The sequence below is a fragment of the Xyrauchen texanus genome, chromosome 16 (assembly GCF_025860055.1).
Source record: "Xyrauchen texanus isolate HMW12.3.18 chromosome 16, RBS_HiC_50CHRs, whole genome shotgun sequence".
NCBI lineage: Eukaryota > Metazoa > Chordata > Actinopteri > Cypriniformes > Catostomidae > Xyrauchen > Xyrauchen texanus.
The window spans coordinates 19381071-19402335 of record NC_068291.1 but is presented as its reverse complement, the minus strand read 5'-3'; the positions used below and the strand labels follow the sequence as shown (position 1 = coordinate 19402335).

Sequence of the window (21265 nt, the reverse complement as noted above, 5' to 3'; positions counted from 1 at the left end):
TAGGCATTCACATTAAATTAGGCACATACTGTATATAAATTCATACTGTAGAAATGGGTGGCAAAGCATTCAAAAAACAAAACTACAAACCAAAACAAAATGTTAAGGTATGCCATAAATTTCAAACTCGTTTAGGCACTTGAAATCCGGCTAGACCAGCTGTATGTTTAGATCTCTGTGTATGTAATGATTCAAAATGTGTTTATTTCTTAATTGGTGATATGAGTACCACCCCCTCCCCTGTGCTGGCCAGTCTCTGCACCTCCACCCTTATATTTTCCCTTAATTGCTTCAGCTGCCATTGCAGTACAGCTTCTCTTTCCCTCAACTCGCCCAAAACCCACGATGCCTGGAGCTTCCCAGCTGTCACAGGCAGGCCAGATTCCCTTCTCTGGAACCTGTGAGATGTCTTCACAGGTTGTGAATCCTGAAGACATGGCAAAAAGCCCCTGGATGTGATTGTGGAGGTGTGTGAAATGAAGGCCCTCTAAATAGCCTGCAACCTTCTTGTCCACCTCCATTTTCTGCCTGTCAGAGAGCTGAGAAGCCACTTCATGTCTGCCTAATGAGAATAAGACAGATGATCTCAACAGAGCAGAACACTGATCAAACATCAAATGGATACTAATATCAAAATGAAAGGTATTGCGTTATACTAGAGGATTAAGTAAGCTGGTGTAGAAATCTCAGTCTATATATCTTACCACCCCATCAATATGATAAGAAAAAAATTCAGTTTTATTAAAATTAGGTTGGATCTGTTGTTGTACCAGTTAGTCTATGTGTGTATGAGTGTGTATGGCAGGTCCATCTATCGATGCATCACAGAGACCACCTAATTATTCATCAAGCACACCACATTGAATTTTCACACAAAGAAGAATAATGTATTTAAGGGAAAAAGATTGTTATGACGAAATGACCAAGTTTTTATACAAATTATTTGAGCTTTATCCTCCCTCTTTATCAGGACAGGTAATAAAACATGGAGGAATGTTACACAGGCAAGGAACAAACCACTTGCCTTAGGAAGAAATTGGAGGATACAGAGAAACCAAAAAAAAGGAATCAGAGGGAGGGAAAGAGAGGAATTGGGATGGGAAATCAAAGAATTTCAAGATTCTGTTTACATCTCTACTTAACAATTTTTTTAATAGTTTGAGTAAGTGTACTTAATACATTATGCCTAATTGTATTGTGATTAAAACAAGGATATATTGTTTTTTACTCACTTGTTTCTCATTCATCTGTACTGGCACAACAGCTCCCGCCTCATCGTAAGCAAAGACCGCGATGTGCCATTGTGCATTGTGGGCTGGTCATGTAGTAATGTTGCCAGTTAGATAATTGGGTTCTCAACTTTTGAAAAGGGGGCCGGTATTGAGATTGCTTCTCAAATTTCCCTGGTAAGCGACTGGATGAGCGTGACATGAGCAGCCACCAATTCCTGTTTCAGTAGGAAATATGTCAAACTTCAAATCGAACATCACTCGTCAATGCACTTCAGTGGGACTTTAAATAACTTACATGTTCACACACCATGGAGTGATGATAAATAATTGAACTCACATTTGCAAGGGGCTCTTTTTTTATAGTTTCGCTAGTTACCACCAGGTAACTTCCCCTAGCCCCTTCCGCTACACAGGGGAAGCCATGAACGCTGAGTACATGAACTCCCCAACATTTCACCCTTTCGGTAAAAGGACATCATCAGGGAATTTAAGGTACTCTTCTTTTCATTCCATTTTCAGTGTGAACACACTACTCACACTACAAAATGACACAGACTTATGCTGAAGTATGCGATTGGGAAGCAGCTATAATGGGTTTGTTTTCATTAAAGTAACATTTATCATGAAAAAACTCAGTTTTTAATGTGTATCTAACTACACATTATTATATGAAGAACCAGTCAGTAATTAAACTGACTGAAGTCTCTTGAGCCTTAAAGGTGAAGTGTGAAATTTCTGCACCACAAAAATAAAGTATTATTTCAAACAACCTTAGCCAACACCCCCTAGGGGTCTTTCACACTGGGCATGTTTGCTGCGGTCCAATTCCAAGTGTGATAGTTCCCGGTGCCCTCACAGCATTGGTCTGGTTTCACACTCACTTGATTCTATCGAACCCCGGTCAATTTGCGTTCATCCTACATCATCACAAACACGCATGGTGAACACAATGAGACTCATCATACTTTTTTTTTTATGCCATTATGCACAGCAAAGTGAACAACAAATGCGTATATGTGCGCTTAATGGTGTAACTCATCAGATAACCAGGGGAAGCGGCTTGCTGCTGCTTACAAGCAGCATTTTTTTGAGGAGACCACTGATTGTAAGGAATACATTTGCATCTTTGTTTACACTGCATGCTTACGCTCGTGTTCCAAGGTGAAGTTATCGCCACTGTCATCTCCTATTATACTCTATATTTATAATAAATAGTAGTATTTATAAGATTGGATGGATGGATGGTTCCATTGCAACCGAACTCAGACCACCTCCTACAGGTAGTCTTGGGTTTGTTACCACGGTTACCAATTTTTAATGTGAACCGTGCTCTGTTTCAAACTAAACTGCCAGTGTGAAAACCCCTTAGATTCATCATGTCTTTTCACTCCCTGATTCACTATTAACAAACAGGCCATACTAAATAAAAGGTGATAAACTTTTCATAAACAACACCACAATAACATATACACACCAGACAGAAAGCATGGCAGAAAAATCGGGTCGTCCGATAACATCGCGGGACTGAACATCAGGTGGGTGAGTGGGGGATCCAGCACATGAGGTATGATGGTTCTTCGTGTAACTAGTAAGCGTAACGACAGCAGTCACAGGACCATTTCTTACTATTTTGGCGCCCTAGGCGAGATCGCTGTTGTTGAATGGGGACTTCAACTTGAAGTAGGCTACACATAACACATTAACAGTTCTCTGTTCATTTTGAGTTGGACATGATGAAAGTAATGACTTGAGGTTCAGATTAAGTAAAGAACTGCTCCGAAACTTCTGCAGTGAAATCCTGACCTTATTTTAAATTCAAGTCTTCCTTTCTGCCTTACACAGGTGGATCTTATCTACTGACCGATCATTCCCTGTGAAGTAAGTGTGAGTGGACTGTTCAATTCTTCTGACCCTCAGTTCTGTCTGAAGCCTCAGCAACATCTTGTCAAGCCGTCTGACTGTTCTCCTAGCCTTGTCGCCATGGGGACACCTCAGAGTGACAGCTTGCTCCCCTGGTGGGCAATCGGCTTCCTTTACCTCGCACGTGTCACCAAGGGAGCTGTCAATCACACTGTCCTGTACAGAGACAATGGCATGAGTGCAACAGGTTTTGAATAGATTCACAATAAATTACTAAAGAGGCAACAGAAGACATTATTTGCAGTGGGTGCTCATTTAAAACCAAAACACGCATGCTTTGTACAAAGACAATATTTGTTCGTCAACATGCATTCTTTTTTTTTTTTCAGGTTTCTCTTTAATAATGAATCAACTTATTGCACAATGATAACAATTCAACTAGATCTTTACATGTTCTAAAATGAGTGGTGTTTGCACATGCAAAACTTGCAGCCACAATGCTAGGATGTTTGGGCGGTTTTTAGTTTGATGCTACATGGTTGCTAAAGTACAGCTCCTTAAAATACAGCCCTAACTAGGGTTTTCTTAACTTAAGGGTTTGTTGCAGTTGGGCACAGTAAGTACAAGTAATTGTAACAGGGATGCCGGCCTCACAATACACACCTAAGGGGCCATGTTCTTGTGCTAAAACAAAAGCTGCAAAATGAATACAAATGTTGAAGCATGAAGTTCTTTTTAACTTGTGTCTAAAAAAAATGCGTGTCGCAAAAAAAAAAAAAAAAAAAAGATGTAGCGCAATGGTTAAAAATGCACAGATGAAATTAAGCATTTGGTGTGAACAGCCCTCAATAATATTTTCGTGTTAAAACAGATCTACTACAGCATTTTGTGTCACTTTACAATAACTCAGTGAAAGTGTTGTTAATCCAGGTTTCCAAAGCCAGAGAAAAGAAAATCAATGTTTAAAGAAACTGTGCTAATCAACACTGGCTCAACCAACAGCTGAAGCTTAAGATGTGCTCTCATCAATTTTGTGAGGACAGTGACAAGACAATCCTGTTTAAATAGCTCATATGTTTGGCTTTCATCAAAGCCAATAGATTTCCCATTGACATGACAGAGCTGCTGTTTGATTTCCATTCCCCTAGTTCCTGTTTTTTGGACTGGGAAATATTTGTCAGTGTTTTATGTTAGGTTGTTGTTAGACACCCTTATCTTTATTTGTAAATTATATACATCGTTCTGTTGAGACCAATGTTGGTAGCAGATAATGGCATATCTTATAATAAAAATACTAAACAGTTATCTTTGTAACTTTGTATTGCACATTAGTGTTTTGATGCCAGATTTCAATAAAAGATTTAAGGCAATAAGCCACGAGAGGCCCTGTAATGCATTGACTTGAGTGTAATGCATTAGTTTTATAAAACGCTGCAACAGCAAAATGATAAAATACTCACTGTTCCATAAACAGATCCATTTATCATTAATAATAATCGGAATAAACAATTTTTCCATCAAGTAATATAATTCATTTTCTATATGGTTGCCAAATAACATAGTAAAGGTTTTAAACGCAGCCCATCCAATCAGAAGGACGTTATTTGTTTTATAAATACAATTTCAGATGGACGCTTTAGTGTTAATATAGTGTTAAAACAGACAGTATAGATTTATAACATTAGCCATCATATCGGTTTGCAGAATTTAAATAATTATAGGCATACCTAATTATTCAAATTAATTATTCAATGAAACTAAAACAATGTGCATTGTCAGAAGTTTGTTTTGATTGTGTCTTGCAACCACTTTAAGGGCAACATAAAGGAACAGCAGTCATTTTTCTTTTTTTTTTTTTCAATATAATGTTCTGAAAGTAGAAAAACACAAGCTCTCCTTTATTTGTTTGACTCAAAGAGACCCATGAACTCTCTGCTCTTACTGAATAGCAGTTAAAACATCCCCTTTAAACTTCAATATGCATACTCACAGTGAAAAATGAAGCCCCTGCCAAGAGCTCAGAATCCACTCCTGCTAGCCGGAGAATTCTTTACAACTTAATTTCAACTTGGCAATGTGCCAGCGTGAGTTAGGCCTCTTGTCTGCCAGATTCAGAGGCTTGCAGTGCTAGTGCATCACTGTGAGTGACAACTCAAAGCTGGGCAAAGTTACCGTGGGCAAAGCGGCAGTCTGGCTCCCAAACAACAGCTGAATATTTAAATATTAGATTTAAAATCATTGTTACGTTTTCAGACAGGAGAATATGTCTGGTAAGCTAATTTGTTAGCATTTAAACTCAATAGACGTGTGCGAATTCCCATACTTTGCAAACTTACTCGTCCATACTCCTCAGCCATTATGAAGTATGTTTTAGAGGGTATGTACTATATCTGTCTAGTACAACATTCCTGGGCATACTACAGTGGCAAGAAAAAGCATGTGAACCCTTTGGAATTACTTGCGTTTATGTATAAATTTGTCCTGAAATCTATTTTGATCTTCATCAAAGTTACAATAATGAACAAACACAATTTGTTTAACTAATAACACTTGTACATGTTCTTGTACATACTGCATATATAATTCAAATGTTCACAGTGAAGGTTGGAAAAAGTATGTGAACCCCATAGTCTAATGATGTCGACAAAAGCTAAGAGTCAGGAGTTGGCATACCTGGCATCCAATTAATGAAACTTGATTGGAGGTATGGGTTAGAGCTACTTTCACTTATAAAAAGCACATTTTGAGTTTGCTATTCACAACAAGCATCTGCTGATTTGCTATTCACAACAAGCATCTGCTGATTTTTTGCGATGCGGACCATGCATCGCAAAAAGAGAACTCAGAAGACCTAAGATAAAGCTGGAGAAGGTTACAAAGTTATCTCTGTCAATGTCAATGTCTGAAGCACAGCAGACATTGGGTGATGCAGCAGGCAATGACCCTAAACACTGAAGTAAATCCACTACAGAATGGCTTAAAAAAAAGACAGTCCAACTTTTGGAGTGGCCCAGTCAGAGCCCAGACCTTAACACAATAGAGATGCTGTGGAACGACCTCAAGAAAGCCATTCACACCAGACATCCCAAGTATATGGCTGAGCTGAAGCAGTTCTGTAAGGAAAAATGGTCCAAAAAACCTTCTGAACGTTGTGCAGGTCTAATCAACTGTTACCGGAAACACTTGGTTGACGTTACTGCTGCCAAAGGAGGATCGACCAGTTAATCCAAGGGTTCACTTACTTTCTCCACAAGACTGTGAATATTTAATGGCATGTGTTCAATAAAGACATGAAAGATTATAACGGTTTGTGTGTTGTTAGCACATTGTGTTTGTCTATACTTGTTACTTTGATGAAGATGAGAAAACATTTATTTTCTAATATAGACAACCAGCTAATTCCAAAGGGTTCACATACTTTTTCTTGCCACTCTACATACGGGCATTGTTGTCCTTTGATCCATATGTTTTTGGACAGATGATGTACTAACAACAACCTTAAATACTTTACTCAGGTGTGAAATTTGATGACTAGGAACAACTTTCTTAATACCTATAGTTGAAAAGAGCCACCTGACTGCTGGTTCTTTTTTTAATTCAGCATTATGAATTTGATTGTTTATCAATAACATGGCAAAAAGCAGCATGCCCACTGGTTGCACACTTCATAATCTCAGTGGATAGAGTACACATTATTCAGGTCTTTTCCACCTGCTGTTTCACTAATAATGTGTAATGGAAGATCCTAATTATTTGGCTTACTGATTTTTGCATACTATACAGGGATTAAAAACAGTTCAGTGAACGAAAATGAAAACAAACAAACTTTTTAGTAGAATGTAACCGAAAACCTGAACAAAGTAATTTTCAATTGTTTTAAATGCTGGAAACGGGTTATTTTTGTTCCGATAATTTTTTCATGAAACTAAAGGCCAAAGGGTTATCACAGTATATTTTTGGAACTACACCACTTCCTGTTGCCCGAAAAAATTAAACATGCTTTGAACCTAAAGGAAACTGCTGCATCACACATTTCTTTAGCTAATTGTCTGTTGTGGATTTTCCATCTACAGAACTGCTGTTCACTAAATGTTTTTACAATTCTGAGTCATTCTAGAGAAATTCTAGAGACTTTTGAGTGTGAAAATCCCAGGAGATCAGCAATTACAGAAATACTCATACCAGCCCATCTGGCACCAACAATCATGCCTCGGTCCAAATCACTGAGATCACATTTTTTCTAGGGATGCACCGATACCACTTTTTGTCTTCAAACACCGATCCGACACCAGTGTGGTTTTTTTGCATAATCAGTTTATAATATCTTTACATTATTGTGCGGAACTAATTGCGTGTACTCTTTAATATGTAAAGAAACACAAACCTCTAACTATACATTATTTCAATATAAATGTATAGCTTCATGGTTACTTAGTATACTGGACAATGTAGCAGCAAAATTAACAGTAATTCCATTATAAGTCATCAATAGAAAATAAGCCGTTTTTTCTCAACTTGTATCTGGACTTTAAAGGATACAGATCTCTTTTTTGTTTAATTTAGTTGTAAGACATCAGCTCAATTTGAATTAACACAGTTCATTTTTGGAACCCATTCAACTTAAATATTACTATAATTTGTAGACAAATGATAATAAAATTAATAATAATAAATTATAATAGTAATATATATCTCAATCGTGCACCTTGTCTCGGATCCACCGGTCTCTCTCTTTCTCTTTCTTCCTCACTGCCATCACAGTGCTCACTCTCCAGTCTCCACTGAGTTCAGATCACACACACCAGCATATCATTAGTGGCTAATCAAGGACTGCATATATGCCCTGGTTTCACACACACACACACACACTTTCACTGGGTCTCGTTTCGAAGGCTGCGTGCTAGGTGGGACGTGTCCTTTGAAGGCTGCAGTATACTGAGCATCCTCCTTTAAACAAGCCTTGTTTAAACGAGACGGCCTTCACAGGACGAAAGGAAACAGAACGTATCATGGTTGCTATGACAGCAAGCCACTCTTTTACAAATGCGAGCACTTTGATTGAGAAGGGAACAAAGTCCCTTTAGAAGGGAATGAATGAGGTACATTTTAGGAGAGTTATAATGATGTAGAGACTAGAGAGAAAAGAAAATAGAATTTCAGGTGTACTTTTAGTCTAATACTTTATTTTAATTATATATGAATATAATTATACATAATACTCTGAACCCATCTACTGAGGTATTTCATCTTGGGAATTAACACTTGCGTTTGAACATCATATTTATGGGCAAATTGCATTGTTATTTTTTTTAGACTTTTCCATTGAAGCAAAGAATTGTGGGTCGTGAGTGCCCATAAAGTATACACCTCATGTATCCTCCAAATTCCTGTGAAAGAAGGTCGCATTTGCAGGCTGCATTTGAAGTGTCCTACTGGCTTTTATTAAACGAGAATCCGGAGGAAGCAGCCTTCCAAGAGAAAACGAGATCCGGAGGACGCAGCCTTCCAAACGAGACACAGCCTTTGTCTGTTCTCATCAATAGTGTCTCTGAGACCCCACACCTTTCTATAATGAAGACGTTACATACCTGCTATATAGTATGGAATTACACATATTTGGACACAGGGTTTGTGTTGGTTGGATCTGGAGTGATGAACCAGGCATGCATAAATACAGGGGTAGATCAACAGCGATTCAAAAAGTGTGAACAAACAGAATATTAGATAAAAGAGTGTGCGTTTCAACCTCAAAACCATTCCTGTGTGAAATATAGCAAATGCACAATCCAGCACCAGAATAAAGGCTAGTGGATTTTCCAATCCAGATACACCTCCAGAATACCGTTCAGTGCCTGTATCTGCTTCAGCTTCTACAATAAAAGCACAGTGTAAGAGCAGATTACACGCAGTTGTTGTTACTTCAACAATAAAACCCCCAGTGGCCCTACAGTGAAAGTACGGTTTTCAGCACGCTTGGCAGCTGCTTTGATCTTTACTCAGGGGTGATTCTTTCCCTACAGGAGCTCAGCTAATACCATACATCGCTGCAGTTAGACAGAAGAGCCCCAGGGACTCTAGGCTGATAACTTCTCTCAGTATCCCACACAAGCTGAAGGGCATTGAGGAGGGAGAGAGAGAAATCTCTTAGCTGCCAACCACACCTTACAGAGCTAGAGCAGAGAGAGTTATTAGCCTCTGTCTGGAAACATCCCACACCATACACTCCAGACGCTCAGACTTGACAGACCCCCAACAACCTACCCTTTGGCTGGAAGTAGTAGGGCAGGGCAATAAATTCAACATCTACTATATATTCAATAAATAATTGTTGTAAAATGAGCCAGTCATTAATATTGTGATTTCAACATGTAATTCTTTTGTCCATTAAGTTTCCTAAAGACAATTCAAATAAGTCAGTTTTGTGTACAAACAGTCAACCCCGGTCTGGTTGAACATACAGAACATGCATAATTTCGTTAATGACATAATTTCATTCCAATCCTCAGTATACAAGGGAGCAACATAGTTATCATTAAATACGTCAAACTGGATGTGTTGTTATTCAGGTATGTTTCTAGAAATATATTGACTTTAACATACTTGCTCTTCCCAGGTTGGCGAGACCGCCCCCATGAGACCCTCCACAGGCCGCCCCCAATCGGGAGTATCGGATACCGTTAATGGTAAAAGGGGATACACATCAAGCTGTGGTGGATTCGGGTTGTTCTCAAATCTCTATCCACCAATGCTTGGTGCAAGGTGGGGAACTGGATACGAATAAATGCGTGAGGGTGAGGTGTGTGTATGGTGAAATTCACATGTATCCAGTGGTTTCCATTGAGATAAAATAAAGCAAAACTCCACATTTGGAGCAAGTGACACATGAGAATTTGCTCCAAGCGCAAGAACGTCTATGCCGACTGTACAACAGGGGCACTTGATAAAGTGCTTGTATTGCTGCAAGCACTTCGAGCTCCAAATTACTCACTAAGTAGCAAGAAACCTTTGAGGTCACACAATGAGTTGGAGATTACGATTATTAGGTTATGCGAATGGATGGGGAGAGGCAAGTCAAATCTACCACCACTACCTCCTCAAACCACAAAGGGAGGCGGTGCCTGTAGCAATGGTGACGATAGTTCTGGAGAGGGCGGGCTCAGGCCGGAAGTGACTCCCAAACCTGGAGATAAGGCAGTGTTTGGGGTTGGCTACTGGAGGTTTGTGCCTAGTTACTCTGATGTCACCAGCCTGCTGACTGACCTTACTAAAAAGGGGGCCCCCCAATACAGTCCAGTGGACAGAGTCATGCCAACAGGCTTTCCTGAAGGTAAAGTCTGTACTTTGTGGGGGGCCAATTTTACAGGCTCCTAACTTATCTCTCCCCTTTATTTTGAAGTCTGATGCATCTGGGGGCGGTGCTTTCACAGGAGGTGGGAGGGGAGGAATGGCCAGTACTGTTTATTAGTCGCAAGCTCTGACAAAGCAGAGTACCATCGAGAAGGAGTGTCTTGCGATTAAGTGGGCTGTTCTTAACCTGCTACTACCTGCTGGGGCGTGCCTTCACCCTCTGTTCCTATCAAGCTCCTCTGCAATGGCTCCACCACATGAAGGATACTAACGCACAGATTACCTGTTGGTATCTGGCTCTTCAGCCCTTTAAATTTGAGGTGGTCCACAGACTGGGGGCGCAAATGGTTGTGGCTGACTTTCCAGAAATGGTGGGCAAGTGGGCAGGCTGGATGTTGCCCTGGCCTGAGTCGGCGGAGGAGATATGTGGCATGGGGGGCATGGTCATATGTTTTGTCTGCGGGAGAGGAAAAGTGGTAAGACTCGTCACCTGGGTGGTAATTAGTCTAACACCTGTCTCTCATTATAGTGATGGGGAAGGGAGACCTGATAAGGCATGCCAGAGCATCAGAAAAGGGAGAGAGTGTCTGGAAAGAACGACAGCTCAGACTAAGAGAGTCAATAATTGAGAGTGCTTTCATTTATTTACAAGTTGTTTTATTCTATCGACAGTTACCGTCAATTGTGTGCTTAAAACAAATATAATATTTGTGGATACTTGTTAGTGTATAACATTTTATGTTCTGTTGCGCTTAAGAAGAGTTTCTGTTATGTTAGAGTTTTGGGGGTTACCATTATGGTGAAGAGTGAAGCTTGAGGTAATGAGGACAGGTAAATGTTGCACACGAAATTGATTGCTTGCTTCGTTGAGCAATTGCTAGCTAACCATAGCATAGTTACTAAACTGCTGCTTCAAACCAGCATGAACAGTATTTAGCATGCTAACATTCACTTTCACTTATAAATTCACTTATAAAATAGATTTATTTGAATTATATTGACACCATTTTGTTGGGTTTACCCAATTAAACAAGGTTATTTCTACACAGTGGTTGCGATGAGATTAGATTAGAAAAGAACTTTTTTCAAACACATGGAATCACTGTCCATTATTGAATTAGGTTTAGCCAAGGAGCAATTTTTGAGTGTGTGTGTCAGACTAAAATTGGACATTTAGTTCATGCATTTCTTTTCTGCCAGCAAAAATAGTTCCAAAAGATGACAAAACATCAAGCACATCTCTGATCACTGCACTGCTCTCAATACTCTGTTTTGAACTAGTAGTGTAACATTTGAAAATGAACTAGTATTTTGGAATGAACACAAGTTTTGGGGGTGAACGACTGTGTTTTTAATGAATTAGTTGAGTCAATAATTTTCAATAATTTGAAAAGACTCTTTTATGCAATGCACATATGCAATCTCCAGAAATCAGTGAATTAATTAGTGAAAGCAATTAAAATTAATGATAATCAAAATCTCTATTTGAAAAACCACTCCATATCACTCCATGGAGACTATTTGGAGTGATACAAATAGTGAAGTGTCCCAGTCTCTTGGAATGCCGCTCGTTCAATGAGATTCTGGTTGGACCAGAAATAACTGTTGTATAAATTAATTTAAAGTTGAGTTGATTTTCATTTCAGAAAGTACTTTATATTAATCCTTTTTTCAAACTATCTGTTTCAAAGAATGTGTTCTTGCTTTAAAATGTTTTGGTCAAAAATTAAAGTTGGTAAATGATGATGTTTCTTACTAAATCCAATTGGTTCATTTAAGTAGTAAAAATAAGATAGTATTATTCCACATGTTCATTTAGAAAATAACATTCATGTTCATTTAGAAAACATGCCATTATGTTTACTGGATTTTACAAGATTTTAATTAGATTTTTAATGTGTATTTGTTCTTACATTTAACACTTTGAAACAATGGCTGTCTGGTTTGAAATGCTTGTTCCTCTGATTTGGATGAGGGAATTCACCCAGCCCTAAAAAGTAGCACTTTTTTAAAATCGCTCTCATTGTCTCTCTTACTCTATGTTTTCATTTTCTTTAAATCCCACTCTTTCATTTTTACACATTCCCAAAAGCATAAACAACCGGTCTGAAAAACCAGCCCCTTCATTAGATGTCAGGAGTAAGAAGTTTCTCTGAGATAAAATACTCTTACAGAGCCTCTAAAGAGCAAGGAAAAGAGCACGAGAACAGGATAGTGTGGGCCTTTTGACTTTAAAGATCAAGATCCACTCTCTTCAAACAGGCAGAATTTCCCAGCCTGTCAATGTCACACAAAAGCATGCGCCGGCAGCTACACGGAGGTGGATGCTTCACTACAACCTTCCCCAGGAAAAGCCAGGGGATGAAAAACACATTGACAGCTGCTTGCAATCATTTCGCGATTGAGTCAAGCTTGTTACATAGCTTACGGCAGTTATTATCAAGTGCTGATCACCATATGCTCTGATGACGGATAGAAGCACTTGACATACACCCAAAGAATACAAATGCTTGACGATATCTTTGGAGAGACTCTAAATTAGTTAAGGTGTTACTCGTCACGTAATGACAATTTCCTAATCTTAATTTATAACAGTTGCCAAAATAACCTTTAATGCAAAAATCTTGGTCCATCCATCCTTGATCTCTTGTCAATATTTAATTAATATCCTCCTCCGTTTTCATGTCACCTTGTCAAGTGCAGTTGATGTCATGTTGCTATGATGAAAACCAGTGACGTTAGTTTGACAGATAGCAGAGGAGTTGATATTGGAGAGAACCTAGAGAAAAAACATCACAGTTTGTGTGTTATTACATTTGTGTATTTGCATCCAAAAAAGAAATGTTATTTTCTTGTTTTAAGCATTAAATCTGTTTTTCTGAAAATAAGACTTAATATCTTGTGTTATTTTGGCTTCTAATGTAAAGCAAGACAACTCTTTTCTTTTTTTGTTGTTGTAAATGCTCTGTTTAAAATTATTTCAGACCACAGTAGTTGAGTGACTTTGTGGGTGAGGGATCTCTCTTGTGTAAGCTCTTCCACTGGAGCCTCAATTTGCCGTAGTCACTGCAGTGCCCGCAGCGCCTGATCATTTCTCACAACCTCTTTGGAATCGACTTCTGGTCCATGTGCCACTATGTCTTTCTGTTCAATTATGAGACCGTAGGGGACCTAACATGATCAAACATGATGTTGTAACAAGTGACCAAATTGTAACAGTTCCACTATTAGAGTGTAATTTTAATCCCGGCCACTAGGGGGCACTAGGAGGTTGTCTCTAGGACATGACTTCATTTAAAAGAGGAAGAGAGAGGTGTGTGTGTTGGCACATGGCTTTTAGGAAGGAGATGTGGTAAAATTAGTTCAAATGTTATTTAACTTGTTTTTTTTTTTTGTACCACTGCTCACCTGCATGCAAGTTAAGTGAATTTATTTTCATATGCTTGACGGTCTGACATATTATTAAACATTGAATATGAGTATTAATATGCTCGCTGTTTGGAGTTTGTAGGAAACACGCCAAGGAATGAGCAAGGGAGTTATCTGAAACAAATATATTGAAAGGATTATATGGATGAAAGTGGATTTTGAACTTTTCTTACTCACCATTTTGGATTGGAGTTATTATGGAGTTTCTTGGATCACAAACTTTTCACTCCATTTTCATCAGACTGGGCCTATCTCATTCCTCCACCATTGGATTTGTCAGATAAGTCATGCTTTAATGAAATTGTGTATTTGATGTTTTCATGTGGAATGGTTATTATTTATTTCTCAACTAATCAATATAAAAAAGTTTTCTTTAACATGCGTACTCAAGATTCTGGTGGGACATTTTAACCGACAAATTTCAGTAGGTAGACCCCTTTTTCTTATGTAACCCTTTTTATATATATATATATATATGAGAGGGAGGGAGTTGGTTATATAATTGTTGGCCTGTTCAGGGACCTACTTGAGTGAAATTGTTTTGTTTGTTGAACTGTTTTAGAAAGCCTCTAACATTTACACACTCAGACTTGTTAAAGAATTATGGCTGCTATATCTGCTGATTCAGAGGATGAGTTTGATCCCAAGCCAGATTTTACAGCAGGCCCACTCATTACCCGAAAAGAGCCAGTGAAGGAACTTATAGATACTTTCAGTTGCCTGTACAGCCGTGGCCAAAAGTATTGGTAGTGACAGTTTGTGTTTTGCAAATTTTTCTGCTTCAGTTGTTGTGGTGTTGATTCACATTGTTTCTAGATTATTGTGCTGAGTGATCAGATGCATTTTAAATAATTGCAAAAAGCTTAATTGGCCAAAAAAATGCGCTTTGCATCAAAATGGCCTCTCGTGCAAGGAAATTGCTGCAAAGAATATTGCACCTGAAAGAACCATTTACCAGATCATCAAGAACTTCAAGGATAGAGGTTCAACTGCAGTAAAGGCTTCAGGACATCCCAGACTGTCCAGCAAGTGCCAGGACTGTCTCCTCCTGAGGAGTCAGCTACAGAATCGTGTCCCCACCAGTGCAGAGCTTGCTCAATATTGGCAGCTGGTTGGTGTGAGTGCATCTGCACGCACAGTGAGGCGAAGACTTTTGGACAATGGGCTGGTGTCAAGAAGGGCAGCAAAGAAGCCACTACTCTCCAAGAAAAACATCAAGGACAGACTGAAATTCTGCATGAAGTACAAGGATTGGACAGCAGAAGACTGGTGCACAGATATATTCTCTGATGAAGCCCCCTTCCGACTGTTTGGGACATCTGGAATATCGATAGTCTGGAGAAAAGGTGAACGCTACCATGAGTCCTGTGTCGTGCCAACAGTGAAGCATCCTGAGACCATCCATGTGTAGGGTTGCTTTTCATCCAAGGGACTGAGTTCTCTCACTATTCTGCCCAAAAACACTGCCATGAATAAAGAATGGTATCAAAACATCCTGCAAGAGCAACTTTTCCCAACGATCCAGGAGCAATTTGGTGATGATCCGTGCATTTTCCAACATAATGGAGCACCATGTCACAAGGCAAATGTTAATGAAGTGGCTCTGAGAACTTTACATTTGAAATTTTGGATCCGTGGCCAGGCAACTCACCGGATCTTAATCCCATAAAGAACCTGTAGTCCGTACTCAAAAGGCGAGTGGACAAAAAGAAGCCCACAAATTGTGATAAAATCTGAGCACTAATAAGTAAAGAATGGATCGCCATAAGTCAGGATTTGGCCCAGAAGCTGATATCCAGCATGCCAGAGCGAATTGCTGAGGTTATGAAGAACAAGGGTCAACACTGTAAATATTGACTCTTTGCATAAATTGAGTGTTTTGCCAATAAAAGCCTTTAAAACTTATGGAAGACTTATCATGGTTTTCCAGTGTACCATAGAAACATGTAAAAAACATTATCTACAAATACTGAAGCAGCAAACTTTGCGAAACACAAAATGTATGTCACTGCCAATACTTTACTGTATGTAAATTCTGATGGAGAGCATGAAATGGATGATGGTAATAGTGAAACAGAAGAAGTGGATTACTTTTTTCCACCACCACCTCTAGAGATGGGAGTGGATGATGGAATGCTTCCAAAGAATTTTGTGGAAAGTTTCACCAACAATCTCACCACATTGGAACAACCACTGGGAAATTGTATGCCGAAAGTGAGTGACCGCATTACCAGTGATCAGTTGGAAGCCAGTTGTAGAGCAGCAGAAAAAAAGTTATATTATCAGATAGGAAGACCATGTGAATGTGTTAAGAAGGAACTGGAATTAGGGATCCAAGAAATGGGGAAAGGCCATTGTGGATTGTCTTAAGCAATGAGATGTTCAAATTGACAGGAAAATCACTGCTTGCATGCCTCCAGCCTATTCTCCTATGCCCCATCTACCATGTTCATATTCCAACACTATAGGTTCTCAAGCTATTAACCAAACTTATCAGTTACGACGAAGTCACCCTCCACTTTCATCCAACACTTCATGTATTTCCCATCGATCTCCTGTAAACCTTGAGTTTTCATGTTTCAGGGTAGATGAAGCAGACGACCCAATCGCGTATATTGAGAAGTGTGAAAAATATTTAACATTACATCATCTATGCGATGCAGAGTTGTTTGTTACTCTCTCTTCTGTACTGAAAGGTACTGCCAAAGCTTGGTGGATGGCGGAGAGAAGAAACGTGAACTCTTGGGGAAACTTTAAAGAGATTTTCTGAAGTAATTTCTAGCTGAGGACTACGAGGCTGAGGCAGTAAGATGTCTGAGAGAAAGGAAACCTAGATCACATGAGAATATCTGTGATTTTTCAGTATCGAGCTCTGTGTCTCAGATATAGAAACGATATGCCAGAAAAGGAGATCATACAAATTATTCTTCTAAATTGTAATCCAAGGCTCGCCAGTTTACTTTTGAGGGATGGTGAAAGATGTGGGAGAGCTGGTGAGGAATGGAACCCAAATGGAGAAAGATTTTGAAGAGTCAAGGAAGTACTGGAGTAGTATTAATGCAGAGACATAAAGGAACAAGAGTAAGCACATACGTGGTGAACCCACTCAGGCACCCATGGTCCCTGCCAATGCCATTCAACCAACATTACTTTGACCAACATTACCTCCGACCAATATATATCAGATGAAGATAATTTTTTTGCATGTACTCCTAAGAGGTTGGTATCTTCATTCCATGTTGGATACAAGAAGCACTTTCTCTCTGATCCAGGAATCCATTTGGAGTCAAAAGAGAAGTGGAAGCCAATAACGGACAGACATTCTGTTTAGCAAATGGACAAGTGCAAACTGCATTGGGAGGATCAGACTGGGAGTATGAAGCATATGGACAACGATACGCCATTATCTTGTATGTGATGAAAAATGACTATCTGACTTTTTTGTTGATCTTGGGGATGGATTTTATGATATATTCTGGCATTGTATTGGATTTATCCAAAGCTGTGTACACCCTACATTCAAAGAATGGGGTGAGGATAGGAGTCATCTTTTCAGTTCAAATGTAGCACTTTCTTTACCGCATCTGCTTTTTTATTTACCTTGCAGCACCTTTCCTTCTAGATTCAACAGACTCCAACCAATTAGTTCAATGAATTTTACAAACCGCTGATACCGCCCCTGAATACAAGTCATTGCTACAGAGAATGATGAAGGAATGGTCGACTGTATGCACCACTGACATGGGGCATACCAAGAAAGTTTCCAACATTCTATCATTACCCATAATGAGGTACCTGTTAGGAAGAGACCATATAGGGTTTCAAGGGATAAACAACTGGTTATCGACCAAGAAATGCTGTCCAAAGGCATTATCAGACGATCTGTTTCTCCTTGGGCTTCTCCGGTGATACTCATGCAGAAGAAGGATGGTGTTACAAGGTTGTGTGTAGACTACCGGGGCCTCAATGCCAAGACTTACTTGGACCGTTATCCCATGCCCCAAATCTTGGAAATCCTAGAGTCATTACATGGAGCCTCAGTGTTCAGTACCTTGGATTAAAGAGTGGATATGGAGTCTAACAGCATTCCTAAGATGGCATTTGTTACCTCTTCTGGTCTCTATGAATTTCTACGGCTTACGTTTGGCCTTAAACGCCACTGACTCCTTTCAAAGACTCATGGAGATCGTGCTAAGAGACTTTAATGGGAAACATTGATTATATCGTGGTGTACTCCAGGAATGAAGCTGAAAATCTAGTACACCTTTACCAAGTTTTCAGTAGTCTTGAGGAAGCAGAATTGACCCTTAACCTAAAGAAGTGTAATTTGTTCCAACATTCTCATGTTTTTTTTGGACATGATGTGTCAGACAATGGTGTGAAGACCAATCCCGAGAAAGTGAAATCTGTCAGAGACTTTCCAGTTCCTCAATCTCAAAGAAGTGCAGAGATTCCTAAGCCTAGTAGGCTGGTACCACCGCTACATTCCTCACTTTGCTGAAAGAGTTACTCCTTTAAATGCACTAAAGAAAAAAAATCTACTTTGGTTGTGTCCGAAGACTGTCAAAGGTCTTTTAGTGATTTAAAGCAGGCACTTACTGAAGCTCCTGTGTTGACTGGATGCAAGCCAAGTGGGACTAGGAGCAGTGTTGACACATGGGGATAATGACAGAGAAATTGTGATTGCCTATGCCTCCAGATTGCTTTGAGGCGCTGAAAAGGATTATTCAGTGTCAATCTTGAAAACCCTTGATAAGGCTGTGTGGTCAGTAATTACTTAAAATTGCTGCCCCTCGAGATAAGGCCTCCACTTTTCCACGGCCCACACGACAGCCAGGTACTCCTCGTTTAACACGCTGGACTACTTCGAAATCAAAGCCTTGAATAAAGTATCGCAAAGGGAAATTTAGTGTTGTGCCTGATGTATTGTCCAGAAGCAGTGAAGAAACCGTTTCAACAGGAGTACTTGCAGTGTGCAGAGCCTCTCGAATTTATGAGAATTTCATTGACCTGACACTTGACTGGAATGAATTAGCAGAGGCCCAACAGGAGGGCCCAGAGGTAAAGGAGTTGATATCCTAAGTGACTCCTGCAGAGGAATGTGACCCTAAGCGAATCCAATCCACGATGGTAAATGGATATCTATTACATAGTGTACCAACTAAAAAGAATGAATTAGCAGAGGCAGAAGCTTCAGTTAATCATACCAAAGGGCCATCGGAAAGAACTGCACTTCACCTATGACAGCCCTCTAAGTGGTCATTTGGGATGGTTAAAAACTCTCTTAAGGATTCTCGAAGTTGCCTATTGCCCTGGCATTTAGAAAGACATCTGGAAATACTGTAAGGAATGTCTGGTATTCCAAAAAAATAAGCCATACATTTCTAGATTATCTGGACCGCTTCAGTCAAAGCCAGTGGTCGAACCGAGTTACATGCTTAGAGTGGATCTAATTAAACCTTTCCCAATTCTCACTTATATGCAAGTTTAAGTTAATTTATTTTCATATGCTCTCTCTTTGGAGTTTGTAGAAAACACACCAAGGAATGAGCAAGGGAGTTATCTGAAACAAAAAGACTGATTGGAGTTATCATGGTGCGGTTTCTTGGATCACAAACTTTTCACTCCATTTTCATCAAGAAGTCATGCATTCATGAATCTGTGTATTTGATGTTTTCATGTGGAATGGTGTGGCTTTAACATTTATTAGTTACACTTGAAAAATGCCATATATTTCTTTCTGAGAATGTGTTTCCAATTAGCTTTTTATGATGTTTCATTGTATGCTTTATTTTGTTTGTGTGCACGTGTGCTATAAAAAAGTTTGTGTGCGTGTGTGTTATAAAAAAGTTTGCCTTTACATGCATACTCAAGATTATGGTGTGACTTTTGAATAGACAAATGTCAGTAGGTAGACCCCCCTGTGTGTGTGTGTGTGTGTACACAGACACATGCATGCATACATACATATTAGGGCTGTCAATCGATTAAAATTGAATTAATTAATTACATGGAGTCCTGATTAATCGCATATACAAATATTTGCTGAGAAAGCCCCTTATATAACAATAATTCAATATATAATGATTATTTATATCAATATTTAATTATACATGGTTATATTTTAAATATACATTTTTATATATATATAAAATATTCAGATAATTAAAATGCATTACATTCTTGTGGCAGAATAGTTAATCATTGATAAGACAATACAAAAAGCAGCTTTGGAATACAATGTATTGTTTACTATCATATTATTGATCATAAGTCAATCATTGGCACACAGTTCACAGCAATCCATTTCACAAGTGAATTTGTCAATCAGTTGGAGATTTATTATGAGGGCTTGTTTAAGGACCTGTCAATTTACACCTGCGTCAGACATTTTTTTTTGTAATTTTTTATTAATGCTTACAAAACTTTTACATCTAGAGCCAAGAGGTATATTAAAACAAACAACAACAAAAAGGAGAATAAATAAAGTTGAATAAAAATATCAAATTGTTTACATATTTCAATACACTTTACAGCTTTCTTGTTAATCAAATTGGAAATTGTTCTTAGGTATTGCTGAACCACTGAATTAAAACTAATGGTTTATAACCACCATACTTTTATGAATACTAAACTTTGCCAACAAAAACAGAACATTAATCAAATAATATTCTTTATGAAGAGACATGTCATAGCTAAAAAAAAAACAGAATAAAACATTTTCATAACAAGCTGGGAATAATATGATCTTTAACAATCTTGCAGAATTTAGACCAAAAACAAGTCGAGTAGGGACAACTCCAAAATAAATGAAAAAATGTTTCCGCCTGCAGACCACAAAATGTACAGAATATATCGACATCACAATTAAATCTCTCTAAAGAAAATTATTAGAGGTAGTACTTAAGTTTTAAGGAAATTTCTTTGATTTTATTCGTGACTTAAATATTTATGGGTAACTTCCAAATTTTGGAAGTCCAGCCACACCCTGCGTCAGACATGCTTGTGTAGTGTCTCAGGTGTAATGCATCATAAACATAAAATGTTTAGGTCACTGTGTCAAGTTAAATATAGTTTAATACTCAATCTTTAAACACCTCTTGAGATCCCTTAGATCGCATTTGCGTTCCTTCGAGTGTTTTGAATGCAAGAACGTAACGCATGTTTGTGTTGTTCTGCCTACTGAAGTGTTTTCTTCACTGTATAAACTGCGCATTGCTCATACAGCTGAAATTTCACTTACTGCCCTCTGGAGTAAACAGGTGGTACCACAAGCTATTTCTTAGGACGCTTCCTTATTATGGTCCAGGGGAAGTGTGATTAATTGCGTTAATTTTTTTAACGTGTTATTTTTAGTCAAATTAATTGCACTGAATTAGCGTGTTAAATTGACAGCC

The 21265-nt window shown here is 38.7% G+C and overlaps 1 protein-coding gene across 1 annotated transcript; it reads right to left on the bottom strand.

Moving 5' to 3' along the window:
* Positions 1-202: 202 nt before the first annotated feature.
* Positions 203-13853, bottom strand: tedc1 (tubulin epsilon and delta complex 1). Its single transcript, XM_052145215.1, is given in 9 exon segments — positions 203-479; positions 481-585; positions 3127-3308; positions 8876-8962; positions 13129-13218; positions 13443-13468; positions 13471-13505; positions 13507-13610; positions 13848-13853. Coding segments are annotated over 9 exon segments (912 nt in total).
* Between the last annotated feature and the right edge of the window lie 7412 nt (positions 13854-21265).